At 44.0% G+C, this 25,686-nt stretch overlaps 3 protein-coding genes across 5 annotated transcripts in view; 1 reads left to right on the top strand and 2 right to left on the bottom strand.

Moving 5' to 3' along the window:
* Positions 1–4,004, bottom strand: part of CSNK1G1 (casein kinase 1 gamma 1) — a 29,574-nt gene extending 25,570 nt beyond the window's left edge. For both annotated transcript variants that reach the window (XM_083371064.1, XM_083371063.1), the window contains exon 1: positions 3,912–4,004. The gene's annotated coding sequence lies outside the window, so the exon portion shown is untranslated. The remainder of the gene's footprint in view (positions 1–3,911) is intronic.
* A 1,116-nt stretch (positions 4,005–5,120) lies between these two features.
* Positions 5,121–9,259, bottom strand: PCLAF (PCNA clamp associated factor). Its single transcript, XM_083371713.1, has 4 exons — positions 9,047–9,259; positions 7,929–8,006; positions 6,584–6,749; positions 5,121–5,852 (listed from the first exon to the last, which is right to left on the bottom strand). The coding sequence occupies exons 1-4, from the start codon at positions 9,096–9,098 to the stop codon at positions 5,792–5,794; spliced, it is 357 nt and encodes a 118-aa protein (XP_083227839.1). The 5' UTR covers positions 9,099–9,259; the 3' UTR covers positions 5,121–5,791.
* A 6,734-nt stretch (positions 9,260–15,993) lies between these two features.
* Positions 15,994–25,686, top strand: part of TRIP4 (thyroid hormone receptor interactor 4) — a gene marked incomplete at its 5' end in the record, with an annotated part of 31,193 nt that continues 21,500 nt past the window's right edge. The window contains 9 exons of one of the 2 annotated variants that reach the window (XM_083371062.1): positions 15,994–16,109; positions 16,749–16,915; positions 17,409–17,545; positions 18,002–18,229; positions 18,758–18,836; positions 20,080–20,209; positions 21,594–21,809; positions 22,871–22,994; positions 24,086–24,273. In XM_083371062.1, the coding sequence (XP_083227188.1) occupies positions 15,994–16,109; positions 16,749–16,915; positions 17,409–17,545; positions 18,002–18,229; positions 18,758–18,836; positions 20,080–20,209; positions 21,594–21,809; positions 22,871–22,994; positions 24,086–24,273 (1,385 nt within the window). The remainder of the gene's footprint in view (positions 16,110–16,748; positions 16,916–17,408; positions 17,546–18,001; positions 18,230–18,757; positions 18,837–20,079; positions 20,210–21,593; positions 21,810–22,870; positions 22,995–24,085; positions 24,274–25,686) is intronic. The other variant, XR_014493477.1, reaches the window with a different exon arrangement.

Genomic DNA, 25,686 nt, shown 5'->3' with positions numbered 1-25,686 from the left:
TCGGGGTGGAGATGAATAGCTGGGTATCATCAGCATATTGATATTTCACCCCGAAGCTACGGATGATCTCTCCCAGCGGCTTCATATAGATGTTGAACAGGAGGGGCGAGAGCACCGAACCCTGAGGCACTCCACACTTAAGAGGCCTAGGGCTTGACCTCTGCCCTCCTGCCAACACCGTCTGCGAACGGTCCGAGAGGTAGGAGGAGAACCAACGCAGAACGGTGCCTCCCACTCCCAGCCCCTCAAGACGACGCAGTAAGATACCATGGTCGATGGTATCAAAAGCCGCTGATAGATCTAATAGGACCAGGACAGAGGAATAACCTCTACCTCGGGCCCGCCAGAGATCATTCACCAGCGCGACCAATGCCATCTCCGTGCTGTGCCCGGGTCTGAAACCCGATTGGTACGGATCTAGATATTCAGCTTCCTCCAGGTTGAAAGGGAGCTGTCGTGCCACCACGCTCTCAACGACCTTTGCAAGGAAGCGAAGGTTGGAGACAGGACGGAAGTTGTTTAAAACAGCTGGGTCCAGTGCCGGCTTCTTGAGGAGGGGCCTTACCACCGCCTCTTTCAAGGCAGCAGGGAAGTACCCTTCACTCAGTGAGGCATTGATAACTGCTAGGAGCCAGCCTCGTGTAACCTCCCGAGCTGCATAGACTAGCCAGGAGGGACACGGGTCCAACAAACATGTGGCGGCACTTAGTTTCCCCATGATCTTGTCCACTTCATATGTCACCCACATATTTAACATTTTCATTAGATTTTGACTGATATGCCAATTAAATATTTTTTTACCCTGCCCTATATTATATTAACATTTCAAATGTATGCTGGATGAATATTAGTTATTTTTTTAAAAAAAAACAGTTGAGTATCCCATGATATAATATTAATTGTATAATGTAACTGCCACAAAGCGAAAAGAAAAAGTGCCAGAAATACATTCAGATAATTAATGCTACTACAGTAAGCAAGGAATAGAAAATTGCTGATGGGTTATATTTGAAGTTACTTATATAAAGATCAAACTAATGGAGAAAAAAAGAGTTTATAAACTGACTTAGAGTTTGGTTCTGAAATCAAAGAGCATATTAAGATGCATCCATTTCAAATGAATTACTAAGTAAATACCATGATCTAACGCAACTACTGACTCATTAATACATATCAATGATATATGTTTTCAATTAATCTGAATAGATTTACCACCTATTTTGAAGAACAGTCAACAACCGAAGATGGTTGCCATGGAAGTGGCACATAGTTGTGCCCACGCAACAGCACTGAGAAGCTGAAAACAAGTAGATACAGGAGAAATTGATAGTGCAAAAAGGCTGAAAGGAGAATTTTAAGCACCACTGGATTTTACTCTGCCCTAAGTAACCCCTAAATAGCAGAGGTTAATAAACAATATTTCTCCCTTTTTTTATTCCCAACTTACTGACTGAATGGATATGACTATACCATGCTGTAATCCATAGTCGTGGTGAATATATTATAAAGAACTGAAGAAGCTTCTTAGATTAAGAGGTGAAGCATTTTCAAGGAAAAATCAAGGAAGCCCAGTAGATTTTTCAACCACAAGTTTTGGGACAATCATGACCTAAATGATGGAGAATCTCCATAAATATTTATTATCAAGAAGTATTTTAAAAGGAAGCTACATAAATATCTTTGTTGTAGTAATTTATAAGTCCAAGGTAGTTTCATAAAATTGTATTCCATAATTTTAAGAACATTTAATCACATTCCTCCAAAATCAAAGGCATATATGTCCATATAACACCAGACTGCCAAAATAAATATCTGTTGCAGATTTTTTTTCTGCCAAATAGGAAGAAGTGGTGTTCCATGTGTGCAGAGTTGGAAAAAGGATGAGCACATCTTCCAGAAGAGAGATATCATGGCTGTATTAGAGTGAAATTAAAATGGAACAATTATACCAAAGCAAAACAATACATTTCAGTGTCAAAGCATTTATATCAGTTGCTACTGAAAGCAAGCTTCCCTAACAAATGTGTCTTAATTCTAAAAGTACAGTTCCTCAGAAATACCTAAAGATATTTTGTATCTACGTGAAGATTTAAACTTCTAGCAAAAGGTATAATCTAGGATTTTCTTTTTAAAATTGCTACTTATACTTTGCTCCACTTTCAAAAGCTGTGTTTATTCTTTCGCACAACAATATTTCTTTGATTCGGGAAATTGTTTCAAGTCAACTATACTTAACATTCCCCTTGTTTCAGTCTGTACCACTCATTTCCATCTTTTCAAGGGTACCTATTTCAACATCCTCATACGCAGCATTTTCATTTGTTGACACGAGGTCTCCAGATTGACATTTACCAAACAAACACAACTCTCCAAAAGTCAAAAAGGAATTTTGTCAGTAACGACCAACAGAGGAGAAAAGTACTGCAAAAAAGATCATCCTTCAGCTACAGACCGTAATAAACCCACTGCACTTTAAGCACTGAGTCATCCAGGTTGAAAGAAAAACAAGGCAATCCAGAAGGCGCAAGATGCTTCGCTTTTCATCCAAGAAGCTTCTTCAGTTCTGACTAAATGGTGGAGAATGGAAAAGTTGCAGGAAAGAAAAAAAGAGAGAGAGAGAGAGAGAGAGAGAGAGAGAGAGAGAAAGAAAGAAAGAAAGAAAGAAAGAAAGAAAGAAAGAAAGAAAGAAAGAAAGAAAGAAAGAAAGCCACGTTCCTTTGGGGGCTTACATCCTTACAAACGGTTTACTTTGGCTTGTCCCAGAGGGAGCTCATGCTAAAAGTTATCCCATCCAGGCTGCAATTCAAACCTCAGGCGGAAACAGGTTTCTAGCCCAAAGTGGAGGTTCAAGAGAAGAGAGAAACTTTCTTTTCCAACAGAAGAGGAAATTTAATAGTTCGGGCGCGTTGAACTGTGGAGTTCTGTCTCAAAAGCGCAACTCGGACTATCTTTCCCTTCCTCGAGGAAGATGATTAGGCCTCTCCTCCAAGGAGCTTCATCGGAAGAACCGGAGAAGCTTCTCGGCTGGCAAGCGAAAGGTCTTCCAAGGCAAAACCTAGGGAAGTCCGGCTGCCTTCTGGAAAAGCACCTTTGGGACCAGCGGGTGAGCTGCCTAGGTGAGAATCTCCACAGACACCCGGAGGAGCCCTTGCTGCTTCCGGGCAGACCTTTCGTGACCCCACTAGGTATCGCCATCAGGGCCGGGAGGAAGGGGCATTCGCAAAGGAGGCTAACGAAGAAGGAAAGGTCTTCAAGAAAAGAGCCCAGCTCAGAGGCCCCCAAGGACCCCTCCTCACCTTTTCTCACCCCACCCTCTCCACACACACACACACACACACACAGAACCAACCCACGGGAAAGCGTCCCACAGGCCTGGGCAGCCCTTTCCCCAGACGGGGGTGCTCGTCCGAGCCTCCCCCGCGAACCCCCCCCCCGGCGGGGTCTCCGCGTGCCCGTTCAGACGTGCAGCGCCCGGGCCGCGGGAAGGGCGGGGGCTTCGCCCGCCTCTCCCTTCCTTTGTCTCCTTCCCAGAAGGCAGCCGAGGCAGAGCCCGCCGCACGGAGAGGCTGCCGGGCCTGGAGGGGGGGGGGAGAAATGAGGGGAAGGGGCTGGTTCCGGAGAGGAGAGAAGCGACCCCCGACCCCAAAATGAGGGGGGAGGGCAGGCGGGGGACAGCCCGGGCGGTGTTTAAAGGCCCCGCATGGCCGGAGGGCTCCCGCCCCGAGACGGCGGAGGGGAGGGGAAGAGCCCCCCCTCGGTTCCGGGCCTGCGGGGCGCCCCCTCAGCCGCGCCGGGCGAGCAGCGACCCCCTTCCCGCCCTCTCTCGCGAGCCTTCCCGTCGGCTACAGTCAACGGCGGGCGGCCCCGCCCCGAAAGCCAGCACGAGGCGGGCCGGCGCTCGGCCTTCCTACCGTCCCGAGGAAAAGCCGCTTCTCCCGGCTGGGAGGGGGCGCGAACCCGGGGCCACTGCCCCCTCCTTCGCTCGGCGCTCTAACGGGGGGGGGGGAGCGGGCCACCCCGGAAGCACTTCCCGCGGACACGCCCTACGACCGCCGGCGCCCTATCGAAGAGACGCCAGCCGGCCCGAGGCGCGCGTCACAAAAGTGTTTCCGGGGCCCGTCCGGCCCGCACGCGCCCTAGCAACCGCGTCCGGTTGCTAAGCGGAATAAGGCGGGGCTTCAGGCGACGGGGCTGCGCAGGCGCGCGCGGCGGCGGGAGGGCTGCCTTCAGCCGGGAGACGCGCGACTGGTTTCTGCGCTGATCCTGGAAAGCAATCCCTTGCCTTGAACAGGGATGGGAGACCACTGGGAGATCCCAGGAAGCGGGGAATGTCCAGGATGACCGAGGCAAATCTTTGCTAGGCTCTCCCTCCCCAAAATAAAGGGTGCTGGGCGAGGGAGAGGTAGCTCTGCATGCCACAAGTGTTGTCTTCGTGCAAATGATCCATATTCCACACTGGCTTCCGCTGTTTGCGCAAGGCTGGCGTTTGTGCCTCAAGTGTCCTCTGAGGCAATCATGTTTCAGAGCAGGATTTTTCAACCTGGGCAATTTTAAAGCTGGGTGGACCTCAATTCCAATAATTATTCCGTCATTCAAGATGATGGCCACAATAGTCCAACTGAAGAGACAATGTTTTAAATGTGAATCGTGCTTTTTTTAAAAAAAGAAAAAATAATGTGGCCATCTTGACTTTTTAGAAATACCCCACAGACATCACTGTGGCATTTCAGAAGGTCTTAATTAGAACATTGCTCCACTTCAGCCTAAACATTTCATAAGCGGAAGTTTTGCTGTATTAGTCAGAATCTCATCCTACATTAAAAGCTAAGAAACTTATAGCACCTCTCTGTATGCTTACAAAGGAGCGGAAAAGATTTATTCTGACTTCAAACGCAATGGCCTTTAGAGATAACGGGAATTCTGGAAACTCTAGTCTCAACACAGCTGAAGAATATTGGGCCGGAATATGTTCAAAGTAACCTCTTTCAATCTTTCCTGCTGCCACAAAATTCAATACAAGTATGAACACTCATAATCCGTCATCATTTAAGAACTAACTGCAGTCTGGACATAGACAAACACAGATAACAAGGACAGCTGTGCTGAATTCTATAAAACTGCATTGTATCTTTATTTAGGCCAATTCCACAATTACAAGTAATGTTAATCAGAAAAGCCCACCCCCAGTGCCTCAGAGCAGAGATGGAAACAAACTGGAAAATCTTTAGAAGCATTAATACAGTATTTCTAATATCAGCGATTTTGTGCTTCGTGTTGCCTTCGTACCACAATTTGGCCTACTCGAGGTATTATACAGAGCCATGTAGAAATTCTACAATTCTGCCACTGTAATGAGGTACATTTCCTGGGTCTTATCTCTTTTAAATAATTCCAAAAGAATTATTCATTCAGCATTTTCTAGTTTACAGAAAAAACTTGGTATTCAGCATAGCAACAAATCAAGTACTTTTTTTTTACAGAAGCATAAGGATGTTATTTAACACTGATATGGCACAGAACTTTAATAAGTGCATAAAGCAGCAAAACGAGATTTACAGTAATACAAAGCATGTAGTTTCTAGTTAAGAATCATTAAAACACTTAAGTATTAAGAGCAGTGTATCAATGACTTGTCCCTTTTTTTAGTCTGTCAACTTTTTAGTCAACAGAATAGCATGCTAGATGCTTATAAACATAAAGGCTCAAATTCAAACGGAATATATGCAATATATATACACAGCCTATACATAACACTCTGAGAGCACAAGATCTGCTTGCCAGAAGCAAAAGCTCACATTTGATCATCTTCAGATTCTTCCTGTTCTGCAGGACAAGGAGGCAAAGGACGTGCTCTGTCAATGGAAAGGAAATACAAGTCAGTAATCATTCATAGTTTTAAAATTCCAGTAACCTGTATTTTCAACAGCTGGGACTAGAGACTAAAAATATTGTAAAGGCATGCAGCCTTCATCTTGAACTGGAGTCTGTTTTCCAGTCAGATTAGCAACCTAACCTCCCTTGTCACACAGTCACTTCCTTTTTTTCTTGTGTTGCCATGATTAAAGATTTCAGAACATGGTCTACTGAAACAAAAGCACAGGTCGAAAATTCTTATTATCTAGGTTAGTGTTTCTCAGCCTTGGCAACTTTAAGCTGTATGGACTTCAACTCCCAGAATTCCACAGCCAACTTTCATGGGAGTTGCAGTGCATACAGCTTAAAGTTGCCAAGGTTGAGAGACACTGATCTAGGCAATGCTGGAAACACTCTTTTAAAAACCACTTGCAAAAAGCAATGAAACAAAGCTTCACTTTGTGGCCCCACTACGAGAAAATAAGTTTCCCAAAACGTTTGCCCCTAATACCTAATAAAAATCTGTTTTGGACATCTTCCCCAAAACTCATGCTGTACTGAGTGAACTAGGCTAGTGAATTGTCCTTTCACTGAGCAATAACTAAAATGGTTAGATCAAGAGAGGTAGAAGTTTGAAAACATGTTTCACCAATTCTTCTAGAGAGCATTAAACCTTGGGCTACTGTGGCAGGTGTTTCGCCACTAGGAATGCACAGCTAGCCATCCTTACTTCCTTCTGCGTTTTCCTATTTCGCTGCACCCGGGCTCCTCCTCTGAGTTGTGGTTCTCCTTTTCCAGACGACTTGGAGTTTGCCTGAAGAATTCTCCAATTCCTTTTTGCCAAGGTGGAATTGGCCTCACACATACTGGGTTGCCTCCTGCATACTTACTTTCAGCTGTAGAAAGCAAACCAGAATTTATCAGTGCCCAGCTAAGAAAGAAAAAAACAACATATCCAACTTACAGATAATCCTCAATGTATGATTGTTTGTTTGATGACAGTTGGAAGTTATAGTGGCCTTGGGAAAAGTGTTTTGGAACCTGTCCTCAGAGTTGACCATTGCACATCCCGTGTGGGTCACACAACCACAATCCAGGCACCTAGCAACCTGATCTGATTTACAACAGTTGCAGCGTCTTGCAATCACCTGATGGCAATTTGCAACCTTCCCAGCCAACTTCTAGAACAGAGGTAGGCAACCTTGGCTCTTTTATGACTCGTGGACTTCAACTCCCAGAAGTTGAAGTCCACGAGCCATAAAAAAGCCAAGGTTACCTACCCCTGTTCTAGAAGCAAAGTTAATTGGGGAAGCCAGATTCACTTAACAACCCTGTGATTTGCTTAACCATGGTGAAAATAGTTGTAGTCAGGTCTGGTCACAGGGTAACTCATTTAATGACCGTATCATTTAGTGACTTAAATTCCAGTTTCAGTTGTGGCTGTAAATCAAAGACAACCCATAATAGCTACAAAGGCTTCTCGCCTCCATATGGATTAATCTCTGAATGCACAAGCTATCTCTAGTTACTTAAAACAAGCCATCTCTGCTAAAATGTAATGCAAGAGTGCCAGAATGCATCAGATCAGCAGTTTCGAGGCTCTGCTCTCGTGGAAGTGTATGTGGAACTGCTGCTTATTCTTAAAATATTTGAGGAATTCAGCCCAGAGCACTACAAGCGCAAAATATTTAGGCTTGGCTCAAATATATTTACTCAAGAAGAAACATCAGAAATGTCAAAAAAGCCCAACAACCGTATTATATTTGGCAGCAGCCCTATTGTTGCAGCTCTAGATTAAACAGCCGTGGCACAGTGTTGTTAATTTAAACCAGGGGTCTTCAAACTTGGCCCTTTTATGACTGGTGGACTTCAACTCCCAGAATTCCTCAGCCAGGCAAGAAAGGTCGCAAAATGGGGGCAAAACTCACATAACAAAGGTCACACGGAGCAACAGAAATTGTGAGCTCAATTATAAGTCGAGGTACTTGCAGAGCCATTCTAAATTGAAAAGCACCAACGGCTTTCAGCCTTTGTCCAAAGGAGCATTAAAGCCAGTCAGGTATATACACACTCACCTTTCCTTGATGTAGGAGACAAGCTAACATTCGCCTGTCCAGAGCCCAGCACCTTCCGGGGAGCCCTAGCAGCTACCACTGGCACAAAGAAAGGATTAGAGATTATTTATACTTAAAGATTCCATAAAGTCCGAAGGCCTCAGACCAGTTGCTTCTCTGTCATTCCGCACACAGTAGGACAAGTGTAAAAAATGCAGGTGCTAAAACGGTAAGAAGGCTGAATGTGCCCTACTCCAGAGTGTTTCCAGTCTAAGCTAGCGGAAGTTGACTGGATGCCGTTCTCCACCCTGTGTGAATGCAACCCGAGACCAGCCCTTGTATCTTTTGTCTTCTTGAATTAAAAGTCAGCACCCCATTCCTTTTAAGGAGGCTAGAGGAAGCACAGAAAGCTGACTTTTGTGTATTTTGTCTCCACAGCAGCCATGCAAAGTAGGGCTACCTTGAATAAGAGCATTTCTACATTCCAAAGGGATTGCACTGGGAATTACAATACACACCCAGCGGTCAATCAACATGGTCAAGCTGAAAACCTAGGGACTGTGCACCCTATGCTAACCTCAGCTGCCTTTTTTTCTACAGCTTGCTGTGTCTTTAATCCAGCTTAATGGCCTGCCCTAAACCTAGTTAAAATCCATCCCATTTAGAAGGAAAATGGAGGAATGCAAGGCAGCTGCTTTCAATATGACAATTCACACCATTCTTTTAACCAGGAGGCTTACAAGGCAGCTATAGTCAGAACCACGTTGCTCAAGTGGGTTAGTTGTACTTTTGCTTTCTTTTTTACCTGGCTCACCATCATGCGCGAACCTGACCTTTTTAAGCAGGTAATTGCTGGAGACTTTATGCAATTGGGCTAATCCTGCATCCTGGTTAGCTTTCTATCCCACTTAACTCTGCATCCCGGTTAGTTTTGTATCCCATTCACTTCTGCATCCCGGTTAATTCTGCATCCTGGTTAGTTCTACTTAATTCTGCATCCCGGTGAGTTTTGTATCCCACTCACTTCTGCATCCCGGTTAATTCTGCATCCTGGTTAGTTCTACTTAATTCTGCATCCCGGTGAGTTTTGCATCCCACTCACTTCTGCATCCCGGTTAAGCACGTGCAAATGCTTTTACCTTTCCGATAGGCACCGGCGGTGCCTCCGCAGTTCGCCTTGGTCCGCACCATGCCCGTCCCTTGCCGCCGCACCAAAAAAAAAAAATCCCCAAGAAAAAGGAATAAAACCAAACCCGGGAACGAGAAGCGGAATAAAAGGCAAAAGGCGCAACTTGCTAGCAAGCGGCCGAGCTGCTACTTCCTCTTGCCGCAATATTCGGGCTTCCCGCGCGCGCGCCGCGCTCCTATTGGCCGAGGCGGAGAAGGCGAGCGGCCAATCACGAGCCAGCCCGCGACTTTCACCCGCCGTTCAAAACTCCGGCCGCGTCTGGTTCTCTTCGCCGCCCGGAATCGCCCTTAGGCGGGATTCCCCGAACCCCGGCCCGCCGCAGGTCGAAGGAACCGGATCGGGGGAAGTTTGTCTGGGCTCCTCTGGGTCTGAGTCGAGGGAAGGGCGCCTCCGCCTAGGGCGATCATAACTGAACGTTTTGAATTTTTTTTTAAAAAAATAGTTATATATATTTATATTTATATATTTATTAAATTTTTATACCGCCCTTCTCCCGAAGGACTCAGGGCGGTGTACAGGACAATAAATATCAAAATACAAAGTACAAAAGTTAAAAAAAAACATTAAATAATTATGCCCGATATAGTACAATAGTTAAAATCCATGTTAAAACCCGAACCCATCAGACCGGGCCGGCTTGTTCAAATAAATAGGTTTTTAGATCCCGTCAGAAGGAGCGAAGGTCGGGGGCCATCCGGAGCTATACCTAATAAGCAGGCATATACATAGAATGAAGGCTACTGCTAAGTTTGTAAGCTGCCCTGAGTCTTCGGAGAAGGGCGGGATATAAATGGAATTAAAAATATATATATTGAAGATTTTACGTAAAAGGTAACAAGCAAATCTAAAGAAAAGGGGAGGAAAAAGAAAGAAAAAAGTGGAAGAAAAGGAGAGCAACGCACGACATGTCCGCCTCTAGGAGTGGTAAAGAATGGAATCGAAGGGTGTGAAAAATATAAGTGTGTAATACGCGGGATTATAAACTGACCACGCTGGCTGAGTTTGTGCAGTGCTGCACTAGCTAACTATGTTTTAGCCCAGTGTATTATACGAAGCCAGCTAGTGAGATATTACTCTGAAAAAAAACATGCATACCAAGGGTAATCCTGTAGAGATCTAATAACATCTATGCTAAATAAATCTCAAGGAAAATGGGGACTAAATTAGAAGCACAATCCCTTGTTTAAATCTGCAATTACAAAGAGAACTCATTCCTTATCTTTAAGACCCCCTACTAATTACTGAATAAACACCTCCTTAAACCCTTTTTTTGTTACCTATCTGGAAAAGTAAACAGTTCCATTCCACATCCAATCACAGCTCAACTTAATTAGATTTACAATACAGCCAATCTAAACCCCATCAAACTTTGGTTGAATGATAAAAGACAGCTTGCTTCTGCAAGTGCATCCATTTTCATGGTAATAAAACCCTCAAAGCTTAATTGGTGTTAAGCCACTTGAGTTCTATTGTCATTCACCAGCAGCAAAATGCCAAGAACAACTGGGGTTAATTTGTTGATCTGTCACAAGCATCTCCCCAGGCCTAACATAAATGCTTATAGGAAATGGAACATACAGTGATTGTCTAATATTTATTTTATAAATACAGTTTTATTCTCTTTGCAATTGTTTTCTTGCTTTCAGTAAAAGGAAGTTGAGTATAGACAGTCCAGCTGAATCCTAGTGCTTCCCTTGTTCATGAAGCCAACAAGATAAATAAAAGCCGCAGGAATTTCCTGATGCTCTATGTTTAAAAGTTATACTTGTGCTTCCACTTGATAGCAAAGGTTTCCGCTGCCTTTTTCTCCAACAGTTGGCTGATCATTGCAATAAACTTCTTCTGGGAGCAAATAAACAAAATGTCTGTGTTGGTTTGACCGTGTCAGTTTGGGGAAAACACGTTTTATGAAGGCTGATCTAAGTCTTTGGGGTGCCCCATTCCAGTAAGTATTGATAAGCACATCCCCCCAAAAAAGACAACTGCAACTCTGTTAAAGACTTACTTTAAAAAAAGAACAGTAACAATGCAAGCTTGGAAAGTTTCCCTAGAAATTCCCAACACCATTAACTGAGTTTTAGCATTATGTAAGGAGTATCCTATAGGGGAACTGTGTTTGTGCAAAATGTCTGCTGGTTCACCCAATTCATCCAGTTTTCCAGCTTTACTGCATCCAGTTTCTATCATATTACAAAAAAGATATTGAGACTTTGAAAAGGTGTAGAGATGAGGAACTAAGATGATTACAGGCCTGGAGACTAAAACATATGAAGGCTGTGTTAGCTGTTCCGGTTGTGGTTAGATTTGGGTATAACCATAAAAGTGCTGATGGACCCATGGCAAAACTCTATCTCAGAGTCTGAATAAACATTCAGCCTTGTCTTTCAGCTCCTCTAACCAACTGCAGATGTGTGTCCTTGAAGCTGGAATGCAAGAAGTCAGCAATCTGCAGCCAGCCATTTTCTAGTCATAAACAATGGAGCAATGTCCTAGCAGGAAAGTTGTATAACATTCGCAGCTTAGGGACTCAACTTTTTCTTTAAAAAGAGACATTTTCCTTTTGATGAAAACTACAAAGAAATATTTTTAGGGAGGAGGAGGAGGAGATTTTGATGCCACAAAGTTGTATTTATTTTATATCCCAAACTTGGGCCTTGAGGTATGAGACAAGTTTAATTGGTATGGAGATGAATAACCAAGTTGATTACAGAAAAGATGGGACGGTGTCAGAAGGGGCTGGGTTTGCAAGGAGAGAATAAGGATGTCTACTTACATATTCCAAATATATTTTTTCCCCTCTGCTTCTTTTGACTTTGAGATTTTGGGGATTGTTAGTTTGGTTTCTTTACTCCTTTTTTGTCTTTTTCAAATTCCTGGAGAAAATAATTGGTTTCAACCAAGATTTTATTTTGCCAATCCATATGGTTGATTTTAGCCGCTGTGAATTGTGTGATGAGGCTCTAATATCAATCCTAGCTATTTTTATTCTAATCTTCCTTCCCCCGAAGGAGTCTAAAGGGGAATATATATTTCACACACACAGAGGGTCCAATAGCGACATTTTTTTGGAGTCAGTATTACTCAACGTTTTTATGAATGATCTAGATAACAGTATTAATGTGCTGATTTTCAGGTTTGTGGATGACACAACATTGGCTGGTCCTGCCAACACCAGGGTAACAGAATTCGCAATTTAATCTGGGCAAGTTGAAAGGCTGAAATGAGAAAATAAAGATATTTTTCAAGAGGGAGAAATGTAAGCTATGACCTTTAGGGACCTAAAGTTAAAATCCACATTTCTTAAATTTGCCAAGTTTGAGAAACACCGGACTTTCTTGATCCTATCCAACTCTACTAAGATCTTTTTGATTCAATAGAACAACATAAGATAAAACAATCAAGAATAAAAGACCTATTCGGAGACAACAATCAATAAACAACCCAAAACAATGAAAGACCTTTTTTTTAAAATAAAGGAACTCAGTTATGAGCAGTCTTCACCCTACTAATACTTGGACAGTATCCAGGCTTTCAGTTATTAATGAAAACAATTTTCATTAAGGGGAACAGCCGTGGGCAACACCCTTTGCTTTCCAGATTGCCCAATAGCTGCCTCACGACCTCAAATAAGCCCTTCGCTCTGCATTTTAACCAACGGAGTCGGCAATCTCCTTTTGAGGGATTTAAAAGCAAACTGCCTTTGCTTATTTCAAGGTTCTCAAAGAAGATAAGATCATGTTTAAGGGGCAGACTGCCGCACTCTTCTTCACTTCCTGCAGAAGACAGAAACAGTTGCTTCAGAGGAGCCCAGAAACAACTTGAAGGTAAGAACTGAGGAGAGAAATTTTTGGTTTCTCTTTTTAATTTCCTTCTAGTTCTTCTGTTCTTTTTGACTATTCTTCCGATGCATTTATTCTAGACCCTGCGAGATTCTTTCTTTCTTTCTTGTGCCCAGTTTTACTTGGCTGCATTTTCATTTGTTGTTTTTTTTTTCTCCTGCAAATTCCAGCATTGTCAGCTCAGATCGTTATACTTTTGAGGGTCAGATTCTTATTCTGCTTTACGGAGGAGTGGGATCCAGGAAGGGGTGGGGTGGGGGGGAAGGTTTCTTGAGTTGGGGTATGTGTTTTTGCATCAGGTTACCCACTTTGGAATAACTATCACGTCCTGTTTTTAAATTTTCAAGCAACTTAAAATATGTTGCTTGGAACATTGATTGGAAGAGTCCCTGGCTTACCAAGTTTTAAACACCCCGTGTATCAAAACTCAGTTTTATTTGAACAGAAGTGGCATAATTTATTTTAAGTTTCTTTTGGAAATAAACGTTCTTTACTCTTTCTGCTTTTATCACACTAAAATTGATTGGTTTAGAATTCATATATGGAATTCATCTGGTCCTATCGTCACCCGTTTTGTGAATATTGCCAGCCCTTCTTATCTATTATTTCCTCTGTGACCTTGGGAGAAGGTAGAATTACATTTTATTCCTTCACGTATTTGCAGGATAAAGTTAAATGTAAGCGATCCAAATTTTCTTTAGCAATAGATTAAAAAAAAACATTGGCACGTAGTCAACTTATAACCACAACTGAGCCAAAATGTCTGATGTTAAATGAGACATTTGTTAAGTGAGTTTTGTCCTGCTCTACGACTTTCCTTGCTACAGTTGTTAAGTGAATCACTGAAGTGGATAAGTTAGTAATCCTGTTGTTAAGCAAATCTGGCTTTCCCATTAAGCATCAACCAGTTGCCAAGAGTCTGAATTTTGATCATGTGACCGGGGGGGGGTCATAACTGTGAAAAACAGTCATAAGTCACTTTTTTCAGTGCAGTTGTAACTTTGAGCAGTCACTAAATGAACTGTTGTATGTAGTCAAGGACTACCTGTATTATGTACCTGTATTATGTACCTGTATTATGAACAAGCTGGCCTGGTCTGACAGGATGGGGTTGGGCTTTTTATAATTATTTTTAATTTTTAATATGTATCAATTACTACGGGCATAGTTGTTTAATCACTTTTTAATTTTTGTATCCTGTTTTTTATTATGTATTACCCTGTTCACCGCCCTGAGTCCTTCGGGAGAAGGGCGGTATACAAATTAAATTATTATTATTATTATTATTATTATTATTATTATTATTATTATTATTATTATTGTTGTTGTTGTTGTTGTTATTATTATTATTATTATTATTATTATTATTATTATTATTATTATTATTATTATGTCCTGTATTGTGTTACAGCCATAAAACCTCTCCATAATTTCTTACAGAATTACTCTTCCGTTGTCATAAGGGGTTAACTGAATTTATTTCTCCTGCTTTAGATGTTAGTTATCTTTTATCTCCCCCACCCTTTTTTACTCTGCCCCGGTTAGCAATTATCTCTCCTCAACCTCCCTCTCAGCCTTTCCCCTCTCGGAATGGTTCCTGATTAAAAAAGGGGGAAAAAAGGAGCTGGTTAACCTTTTATTTACATTCTAACAGAACCACAAAATGTCCAGGATTTTTTATAACAGCTGTTCCATTGTTGCAGAATCAAGAGACTCAGACCCCCGGAATCAAAAGAAGTTTGTTTTATTTTGCGCAAAAGGTTCAGAGCAAAAAAGTAATATCAATGTCTGAACACGTTTTCAGGGAAAAGCAAGTACATATACAGTCTTGAAAAGTAGCAAAACACGGAAATGTAACTTATGAGCATTGATTGGTTACTTGAATTACAGCCCCCAACTCCCCATTCTTGCTATGCTGATATTTAGCTAAATATCTTGCAACCTTTTTACTGATTTGAGGTCACAGGTAGAAGCGCTTAAGTTTCCGGCACCATGTTTGTGGTTACCTACAAACGAGACATATGTGGTTAGATGTATCACAGCTCTATGCTTGACTAAATAGGTGTGAGAGACAGATGAACTCATGGTTTGGCATTTTCCATTTCCTTGTTCTTTTCTAACTAATACACACGTCGTCTTTATGCCTCATTTTTATGTCCTGCCTTCACTTTATGTCCTGCCTCACCATATCCTGGACCTTTTCTAGTTTTGACTTTTGCATTCCCGTGTTGATAAATCTCATTTTTGTTATCCTCCATGTTTTCATACTCTATGTACATCTATGTCGAAGTAAAGTCTTGTTCTTTATCTTCTAAAAGTTTACCCATAGACCTCTGCATCCTTTCTGAGACATTAGTTATTAATATTTCAGTCTATATTTTAAAATAAAAGTCTTTTAAGAAAAAAAAGTGGTAGTCCTTAACTATTTTTATTCTTTTAATCCTTTAGTTCCCTCTAGTGTTCATTTGCAACCTTCATCAAGTTGTTGTTCAGTTGTTAATATGGTTTTAGTTTCAATTCAGTTGAGTATATTATGACTTATGACTGCAATTGAGCCCGAAATTTATGTTGCTAAGTGAAACATTTGTTAAGTGAGTTTTGCCCCATTTTACAACCTTTCTTGCCACGGTTGAGTGCCTCCCCTGAACACAACTCTCCTTTTTGCACCTCCAATGAAATAGTTGTGTGGGTGTGTGGCTGTTTGTCTGTCTTGCTTCAGAACTAAGCAGGAATCAGACCAAACCTGAGACTCCCCAGCAGCTTTCACTATCCTCTAAGTCTAACCCAGGGCTCTCCAAACTAGGCCCCTTTAAGGCTTGTGGACTTGCTGGCTGGTTGGGGAATTCTGGGAGTTGAAGTCCACAAGTCGTAAAGTGGCCACGTTTGAGCAGCTCTGCTCTAACCTCAAGGTGGCTGTGCTGTAGTTAGACGGGATGAGCACCGGAACTAGAAATACGCGGCCACCGTTGCCTGGCCGGCGCCTTTGCGCGTTGCACAGAGCTAAAGCCCGGCCGGCTTTTCGTGTCTGTGTGTGCACCCGCTTTCTTCTTCCCCCGTCATGAAGGCGTCGCTGTCAGAAGCGGAGATGGCGGCGGCGGCAGCAGCCCTCGTGTCGTGGTGCATGGGGCAGCTGTGCGGCACTTTTGGGCTGGATGTCAGCGAGGAGATTATCCAGTGAGCTGGGAAGCTGGGGGCAAAGGGGAAGCGGGGCAGAGCCGGCGTTCCCCGCTATGTCCTCTCTCGTCGCGGGCTGCCCTCCCCACTTACCTCGAGCGGGGGTCCGGGTGGGGGGGTGGTGGCCCTCCGGCCTGCCCCCTTGCCGTTTGGCTTCCTTTGGTCCCGGCAGGGCAAGAACGCCAGTTGCCATACCGAGGGTATTGCTTTGCCCCTTGGGCAACAGGCAGAAGTTCAACAGGTGCGGGGCACGGAAGAAGCCTTTGAACCCAGTGAGGGGACAGCCTTGGGCAATTGCGCCTGGGTCTGTGAGAATGACCGCTGCATTCATGCAACGCCTTATTGTGTGATTGTAGGCATTCTCAAGTAAACGTAACAATGATCATTACAATGATAAAGAGATCCTGGTAACAAAGTCTAGGCCAGGGGAAGGCAACCTCGACTCTTTTATGACTCTTGGGCTTCAACTCCCAGAATTCCTGAGCCACCTGGCTCAGGAATTCTGGGAGTTGAAGCCCATGAGTCATAAAAGAGCCAAGGTTGCCTATCCCTGGCTCTAGGCCAATGCTGCTCAATCTTGAATACCCCCCAAAATGTATTTTCATTGGCACATATACATAATCCCCCGTATGTTTTTAGATATATTTTGTCTATCGAGGATGAGGAAGAGATTCGGGAGTATGTCACTGACTTGATCCAAGGGAGAGATGGCCAGAAGAAGTTCTTCACAGATGAGCTTGTAGCCAGGTGGAAACAGTCTCGTTCTACAACTTTGGATCCTTTGCCGCTGTATCAGAAAAAGGATGGTGAGTGGGAGCAGAAAAGGAGATTAAAAAATGTGCTCAGGAATAAAGAGGGTGTTAACAAATCATTGTTAAATTGTCAAATTTAATAAATGCTATTTTATTAGCAGTAGCAACAATAGTAACAGTAACAACAGAGACAACTCAAGGCTAGTCTTGCTGGTGGCTGACCATCAATGCTGGGTAACACTCTTGCCACTAGCCCTTTCACCTTCAGGACTGGGAATTGGCATGGAGTTCTACAGAGACCCCAAAAGATGAATTGACCCCAATCAACCTCCCATCATTTATTGACGATCTATTGACCTCCAGACCATTACTGATCCCCTTTTGACCCCCAGACATTTATCAATCCTTTGGATTGTCCCATTGATCCTTGGTGGGGGAGAATTGACATTGACCACTTTGGGGAAACCAAGATTTAGATATTTGAAGAGGGGCGAGGAAAAAAATCTGGACCAAGAACAGCTTCTGCTATATTTTTCCTGTTCTTTAGATATTTTGGATACACCTCGGCCAGGAGACCAGACAAAGAGAGGAAGGCATAAAGGGAGAAATAAACAGGAAGCACCTATTTATGTTGAAGCCTGTCAGCCTGTAGAGAAAGTAAAAACACCGCTTGATTTAGCCAAGGTAGGTGTGTTTGGTAACTACTGTTATTAGAACACATTTATTTGGGAGTACGTCTTTATGCAATTGATTATAATTATTTCACTTAGTGCTTTTAAAGGAGCCACTGCACTTCATGGTGTATAATAAGGCCTCACTTAATCCAAATATCACAAAACCCTGGATGGACAAGTAGTTAAAATTGTTTTTAATAAATATAGTATAATGTTTACCCATTATTTAGCAGTGAAAATGATACATATCTTTCAGGAAAACGGGGAATAATTTCAGGATGTTATCTATATATTTATCTATATATCTATATATATCTATATCTATATCTATATCTATCTATATATGTCTGTCTGTCTGTCTATCTACACACAATCACACATACACACACTATCTGTGATAGTGTATCTGCTCTCTGGTGTGTTTCCCTCTCTTCATTTTATCCCTCTTTCTCCACCGTAATAACAGGCCCAGGAGATCCCCAGAGGCAGCAGCTCCTCTTCCTCCAAGAAGAAGGCAAAATACGTTAATTTGTACACGAAAGAAGGCCAGGACAAGCTGACTGTCATGCTTCCAGGACGCCATTCCTGTGAATGCTTGGCCCAGAAGCACAAACTCATCAACAACTGTTTGACGTGCGGGCGGATCGTTTGTGAACAAGAGGGATCTGGGCCTTGCCTGTTCTGTGGAACTCTGGTATGCTAAAATTTCCTGTAGTATTTTTTTTAATAAAAGCAGCAAGTAAATCAGGGTGGACAAGGCTGTTGTTTGAAGCAGAAACCTCTTTGAAAGATTACATTTTAGTTTATATTTTAAATACACGTTTAACACTAAGAAGAAAGAAATACCTCTTTATAAACACCGAATGCCTTTTGCTTACAGCACAAAAGTTCCCACTGTAAGATAGCAGCCAGACATGCTGGCAAAAAATAGAGAAATGTATTCCTAAACTAGAGAGGCCGCATACTGCTGAGTTATAACACAGTCAGGAAATGTGTCTAGGACGAAACCAAAGACCGTCCAAAAGGTAGTGAAGCCTTACCTTGGTGCTTTGTGGTTTTTAATCTTCGTTTTAATTAAAAATGTGTTCATATCAAAAGGAGATGAAGTTACGGTTTTGAGAGCCATCTTAACAAACTATGCACGGGTAACAATGAGCAAAGGGGTTTCCTACATGTAGTTGGAAGAGTAAAGTTCAGTCTGGTCTTTCTTCTCCTCTTGTAGGTGTGCACCAAAGAAGAGCAGGATGTCTTGCAACGGGATTCCAATAAGAGTCAGAAGCTATTAAAGAAACTGTTGGGCGGTTGGTATTTTTTGAAGGACAATTGACTGTTTTTTTTAAATCCCATTTATATCCCGCCCTTCTCCGAAGACTCAGGGCGGCTTACAGCTTAGCAATAGCCTTCATTCTATGTATATGCCTGCTTGTTAGGGCTTTGCCCCCCCCCCCAGCGGCATTATTACAAAGTCAGCTTATTGCCCCCAACAATCTGGGTCCTCATTTTACCTACCTCGGAAGGATGGAAGGCTGAGTCAACCTTGAGCCTGGTGGGACTCGAACCTGCACTAATTGCAGGCAACTGGTGTTACTTAAGGAGGCATTAGCCCACTGCTCCACCAAGGCTCTTTTGCTTACGGGAAGCTGACAAGGAAGGTTGCAAATCATGATTATGTGATGAGGGGACCCTGCAGTGGTCAAAAATCTGGGCTGATTGTCTAGCACGTGTTTTTTTTTAAAAAAACATGAGCAAAGAGAGTACGTAGACACATAAATATAGAGGTGTACATTACCCTCTTTTAAGAAGTGCATCAACAGTACTCTATGCACGATTTATTCTTATTTTGTGTTACAATCCTTTTGTTTTATTTAGTAAACCAAAGGTATGTTTTGCAAAAACGTTATCTATGAACAGACGGATATTTGAATACACAGGCAGTCCTCAACGGCCACAGTTGAGCCCGAAATTTCTGTTGCTAAGTGAGACATTTGTTAAGTGAACTTTGCCCTGTTTTACGAGCTTTCCCATTACTGTTAAGTGGATCACTGCCGTTGTTAAGACAGTAACGCGGTTGTTAAGTGAATCTGGCTTCCCCATTGACTTTGCTGGTGAGAAGGTCGCAAAAGGAGGACGCTCACGTCACCCCGGGACGCTGCGACCGTCATAAATACGAGTCAGTTGCCAAGGGTCTGAATTTTGATCACCTGACCGTGGGGAGGCTGCAACGGTCGTAAGTGTGAGAAATGGTCCTAGGCCACTTTTTTTCAGTGCCGTCGTAACTTTGAACGGCCGCTAAATCAACTGTTGTAAGTCAAGGACTATCTGTAATGCCAGAATCTCCACTATATTGTTGTTTATAAAAGTTGAAGAACAAAACACCCCCTAAAACAGGGATAGGCAACCTTGGCTCTGTTACGACTCATGGACTTCAACTCCCAGAATTCCTGAGTCAGCAAAGTAGTAAAGGCAAACATTTAATTTCAGACTTCCCTCTTCTTTGTATTAATTTGAGCTTTTCTTGGGGTTTGGGGGGGGGCGTTCCCTCAGGTACAGAAAATATTGGAAAGGTGGACATAAATGACAAAGACCTGTTCCAGCTTCGGGAAGCTCGACTTAAGTCAGGCCTGGAGATGGCTGTGAAGCACAAAGACAAACTGCTGGAGTATGACAAGACCAGGTACGTGTCAGAGTAAGGTAGAAAAAGAGGCATACGCTAACTTTCCCCAGCTGAGTGTTCCCAAAATGTATTGGATTTTGACTCCCTGATTTCCTACCTAGCCTGTACAGTTGAGGCACCTGGCGGGCACCAAGTCGGCTAGCTTTGTTCGCCCTTGGGCTGGAAGGAATCACACCCGCAGTTTACACCTTTGGCCGGTGAGCCTTGCTCTTGTGCTTTCTGTGAAAAGCAGCCAGGCTTCAGCTTTAAGTCAGCAGGTCGCCTTTAATGGAAAATTTGAAGTTGCTTTCCTGAAGAGAGAGAGAGAGAGGAAAAAACCCCGCTGGGCTAATCATTAACAGTGAGAATCTGCTGGCTGGACTTGCCTTTTGACAGGAGAACGCCAAGCGGGTGATGCAGTTTGGTAGAAGGGCTTGGGTACCTGGACTGAGAAAAATGCTTCTTGCTGTAGCCCCAGGCTGCTTATACTATCCATTGTGGGTAAAATCTACTCTACTTCGATTAATTTTAATTTGGAACGTGAAAACAAACACTGGGTCAGGAGTCTTCAAACTTGGCCCTTTTATAACTTGTGGACTTCAACTACCAGAATTCCTCATCCAGCATGCCTGGATGAGGAATTCTGGGAGTTGAAGTCCACAAGTCATAAAAGGGCCAAGTTTGAAGACCCCTGCACTGGGTGGTTAAGGCACCAAGCTAGAAACCAGGAGGTGGAGAGTTCTAGTCCCGCCTTAGGCATGAAAAACAGCTGGGTGACTTTGCGCCAGTCCCTCCCTCCTTCTCTCTCTCTCTCTCTCTCTCTCTCTGCCCACCCCAACTGACAGATGGGGAAAATAGCAGGAGGAAGAAGTATTCTAGACGTTCACCACCTTGAATTATTTATAACAATAAGGGCAGGATATAAATAAATAGGTTTGGCTAAGTTCATCACGGAGGACTCCATTGAAAAGTTGGAGAGCCCTCATGTATCAAATATGCATTTGAAGTACCCATGGTTTATTAAAAGAACACCTATTTTATATCGTGAAGGGGGTCCCAATGTTCATTTCGGTGACAGGGATTGAGCAACAAAACGATTGGAAACACCCCTGGGGGATGCTGCCATTCAGAAGACTGTAGAGGCCTCTGGGCCAATAGTCTGGGTTGATATAAGACTGCTTCCCAAATGCTGACAGCGTAGTTTAGGGGTCCCTAACCCCCAGTCCGTGGACCAGGACCAAACAAGCAAAGCCCCATCTGCAGGATGCAGGCAGCAAACAAAACCATGCACTCTCCGGAAAAATCTCTCTCCACGGAACCGGCCCCCAGTGCCCAAAAGGCTGGGGACGTCTGCCGTAGTGGATGGTAGTAACAGTGATGCTCCTCCTCCATTCTGTTCCCGCAGTGTGCGACGAACTCAAGTCATTGACGATGAGTCCGATTACTTTGCTACCGACTCCAACCAGTGGCTGTCCAAGCAGGAGAGGCAGATGCTGGAGAAGAGAGCGAAGGAGCTGTACGAACTGCGGCACGCCTCACGGCTGTCCAGGAAGGTCACCATCGACTTTGCGGGCCGGCAGGTCCGCGAAGAAAACGACAACATGGCGGAATATCACAGCAAGTGAGGATCCTGGGGCAGTGGGGCTGGGAGGTCGGCTCAAGGTCACGATTGGGACAGGCGAGTCCTTCTGGAAACGGTGGGTGTGCTTTGGGTGGGAGTGGATCTGCTGGGAGGGGCTTAGAGTTTGTTCCTCCTCCATTCATTCATTCATGAATCCTGTTTAAGCATCCCTGAAGGGGTCTTCTATGAATGACTGAAAGGAAGGATTTGTGCCCCTTCAAATACAGGTAGTCCTCGACTTACAGCCATTCATTCAGTGACAACGGCCCTGAAAAAAAAAGAAAGAAACGTGGCCATTTTTCACGCCATCCTCGCAGCATCCCCCTGGTTATTTGATCTAAATTCTTGGCAACTGATTCATATTTATGACGGTTGCAGTGTCCTGGAGTCATGGGGTTGCCATTTATAATCTTCCTCGCTGGCTTCCAACAAGCAGAGTCAATGGAGGAAGCCAGATGTGCCGAACAGCCTCACAACTGCAGTGATTCACTTAACTGCAGCAAGAAAGATCATAAAACAGGGCAAAATTCACTTAACTATCCTGCTTAGCAACAGAGATTTTGGACTCCGTAGTGCTAAGCTCGTTTTCTGCATCTCTCCCTGCCGGGCTGGGTCAGTAGAGACGAATATGTCAGCCACAGAGAGAAACCTTTGTAATTTACAGCAGGCTGAACTGTTGGTTCTGCACAGTGGACTAATGAGCAGGCAGCGAAGACGATCGTCCCGCCCTTGTAGTAGGAAAAGATCAGCTGCCGTGATGGATTTGCCTGTTTCATTAATTCATCCCGTTCTGCCGAATAGTAAGCTTCCACGAAAGCTCCTGCGGGGGAGCAGAAGAGCAGGCTCAAACCCTTAAGAGGGTTACTACTGACTTGCTAACCAGGGTATAATTGAGGATGCTGTTAAATAATTGAGCAAATGTCCGCTCAGCATTTGCAGCTCGTTAGGAAGGCAGGTCCCCGTGTGGGGGTGAGAAGGGCGTTTTCAGCCGCAGCCAGCTAGAAGAGTGACGAGAGACTATCATGGGAATCGGAGGGAAACTGGCTGGTTGTCCTTTGCAGGTTGGATGAAACGGTTGAAGCCATCAGCAGCGGCACTCTGGTCAAGGCCAAGCAAAATCCAGACGGGAAACTCGAAGAATTGGGAGCCTTGGTGAATCCGCACATTCTCCAGCCAGCTCCCGTCGTCAGTAATTCTTCTTTCTCTTCCTTCTTATGAACTCCCTCCCCCGTGGGCCTCCCCCAATAATCTAATGCAGAGGTCCCCAACCTTCGGGGCACCAGGGTTCCTTTTTCCGTGGACCGGAGAGTGCCTGGTTTTGTGTGCTGCCTGCATCCCGCGGATGGGGCTTTGCTGGTTTGTGCGAACCGGTTACTGGCATGCCGCGGCCCGGTACTGGTCCACGGACCGGGGGTCGGGGACCCCTGATCTAACGTCTGTCTTGTCAGGAATAGATTGTGGAGATGGTCATCCTAGGGTTAGGATTTCTTTTCTCGTCCATATAACTTTTCTTGTGACCTGTCACTTTGGGCATTCACCAACCTGTTGGAAAGGCTGACAGATGACGCTAAAGCCAGCTGAATAAACCTCCCTGTCTGGGTTCACGTATCACACAGTGGGTGGCAGGTTTTGCCCGTCGCGTTTAGCAGACAATAAGCAGATGGTACTGAGTGCGAAACCCACCAGAAAGACGCGTTTCACCTTTGGACCTTCTCCTTTGCGTTGTGGTGCAGGGTCCTCAGCTCGCAGCCGTCCATTTAGCGACCGTTCAGATTTACGGTGGCACTGAAAGAAGTGGCTTACGTCATCATTTGCCGCCACCTGACAAGCATAGTCAGCCGGGAGAGCTAGATTCAGTAATGACCTCACGGTTCGCTTCACATGTACAAGTGATTTGCTTAACAATGGTGGCCAAAAAAGGGGGAAATCATTCTCTCACTTAACCCCTGTCTTGTTTAGCAGTGGAAATTGGGGTGCTCACAAGTCACCAACTGCCTGTATAGTATTTCTAGGTTTTTTTTCAGCCAGGGAATACAAACTTAGATGGACTGTTTTATGATGGCTGCACTGGCAACCAGCTTCTTCTTTTATAGCTACCTTTAATCCCTCACAATAACTTACCTTTTGTTCCTTCCGCTCAGTTCAGTGACAGTAAGGAACGCCAGGGGCATTTAGGCCCAAGTCAAAGAAAAAAGCCCTTATTTCTATTCCTATCTTCTGTTGTACAATTCTGAGTATAAAAATGTCTTTTGTTCTCTTTTAAATTATATTTGAAGTGGGTGGACCAAGCTGGTTTGCTCCCATACCGGAAAATGGACATTTCTGCAGAGAGTGGAAGCCTGGCAGATTCAGAAAGAAGTCGCTTACGAATTCAGGATCGAGAGATCCAGGAGATTTCAGACAACGGCTGGTGTCTGAGCCTGCATCAGCCTTGGGCCTCCTTGCTGGTCAAAGGGATCAAGAGGTAAACAGAGATCTGTCACCAGGAGCACTTTGAGGTTGAGTTCATGTATTGTTACACTAGATCATGGTTTACTGCCTCCAGGGTTTGTTGGAATAAGCTTCTGGGGCAGGATTTGTACACCACTAAGCCATAAATGTGGTTTACCAACTGTAATTGCCGGTGTCATGGGACACCCTAAGCATAAGCCGAAGAAATCGCTTTGTAGCGCAACAGGTGAACCTGCTCAGGTGAGCTTTCTTTGGAGAAGTTGGGGGGCTGTAATGAATACCGGCGGCATCTGCCCAGCATCATGGTGTGAAGAGAGGAATTCCACGATAGTCGCAAGCTGAATTTAACACGTTTTTTCCTCCGCTTCCTTCTGCTGAAAACGGGCCACTGGTGTGACATCAGGTTGGCCCAGCTGCTGTTGCAGATCAGGTTGACTGGCATCACTTAAGCGGCATTGCCATTTTACAGGAGCGCAAGCTTTAGGGAAAACATGTTGGTGTTTCTTTAATTGAGGCTGCTGGTATGAATTAATGAGCTCTAGCTGCTTTATTTTCATGTTTGTGACATTCATGTGCTTCTCTTCCCCCCCCCCTTGTGGCTTGTAAGCCCTGGGGATTGCCCTAACTTGTAAAAATATCCTTTGGGGGCTTAATATGGCACAATGTTTTTTTCACAGGGGGAGGCTGGAAAAATTGCCACATGGGACTAAGTTTTCGATAGCCACCGGCAATCTTTTGTTTTGTTTTCTGAGGATGTTTAAGAATAGATTCTACCTTTTTTATTCTATCGGTTATTTTCCACAGAGCATGTTGCACCCTTCTCTTAAAATTATATTAACTTACTAATACTTCATACATAGAAGATGATCAGAGTCAAATTTCTGGGAGAGACTAGGGATAAGTCCCCAAATGACGACTAGGAACTGCTAAGTGACTCAGCCATTAAGCAAAACATCACATGTCTACAACGTGAGGTGATCGCGTGACCACAGAACGCTGCAACAGTCGTAAACATCCGTGGATTGCGAAGCCTCCAGATTGTAAAGCACTCAACCCTGCGGCCATTGTGGCCCAGTGCGAGGACCAATTGTAAAGTTATTTTTTCCGGTGCCGTCGTAAGTTCGAACCGTCATTAAACAGGGCAGTCATTAACCAGAGACTACCTGTAGGCAAAGGGTAGTCCAACCTTGGCAACTTCAAAGCCTGTAGAGTTCAACTCTCAGAAATTCTAGCTAGCTGAACAATTTTTAACCCTTCTGATCGACTCACCAGGTGGTGCTGTTTTTCCACCTCTCTAGCTGAAGGGGGGAAAAAACACCCTTGGGTGTGTGTGGAACACAGTTGCCGCATGTTCTAATGCTGCTTTCCCCCCAACCCTGGTGCTTTCTAATGTGCTATATTATAATTCCCATCATTTTTATATTGG

This window comes from Vipera ursinii, assembly GCF_947247035.1.
Source record: "Vipera ursinii genome assembly, chromosome: 11".
Taxonomy (NCBI): Eukaryota; Metazoa; Chordata; class Lepidosauria; order Squamata; family Viperidae; genus Vipera; species Vipera ursinii.
This window is presented reverse-complemented; position numbering and strand designations above follow the sequence as displayed.

What these genes read in the sequence shown, in the direction of transcription:
- PCLAF (XM_083371713.1), bottom strand. Translation starts at nt 9,098, where the DNA reads ATGGTGCGGACCAAGGCGAACTGCGGAGGCACCGCCGGTGCCTATCGG. An exon ending in GTCTCCTACATCAAGGAAAG is followed by an intron (nt 6,750 to 7,928) that starts GTGAGTGTGTAT and finishes TGCTTTCTACAG; the next exon opens with CTGAAAGTAAGTATGCAGGA. An exon ending in ATAGGAAAACGCAGAAGGAA is followed by an intron (nt 5,853 to 6,583) that starts GTAAGGATGGCT and finishes TTCCATTGACAG; the next exon opens with AGCACGTCCTTTGCCTCCTT.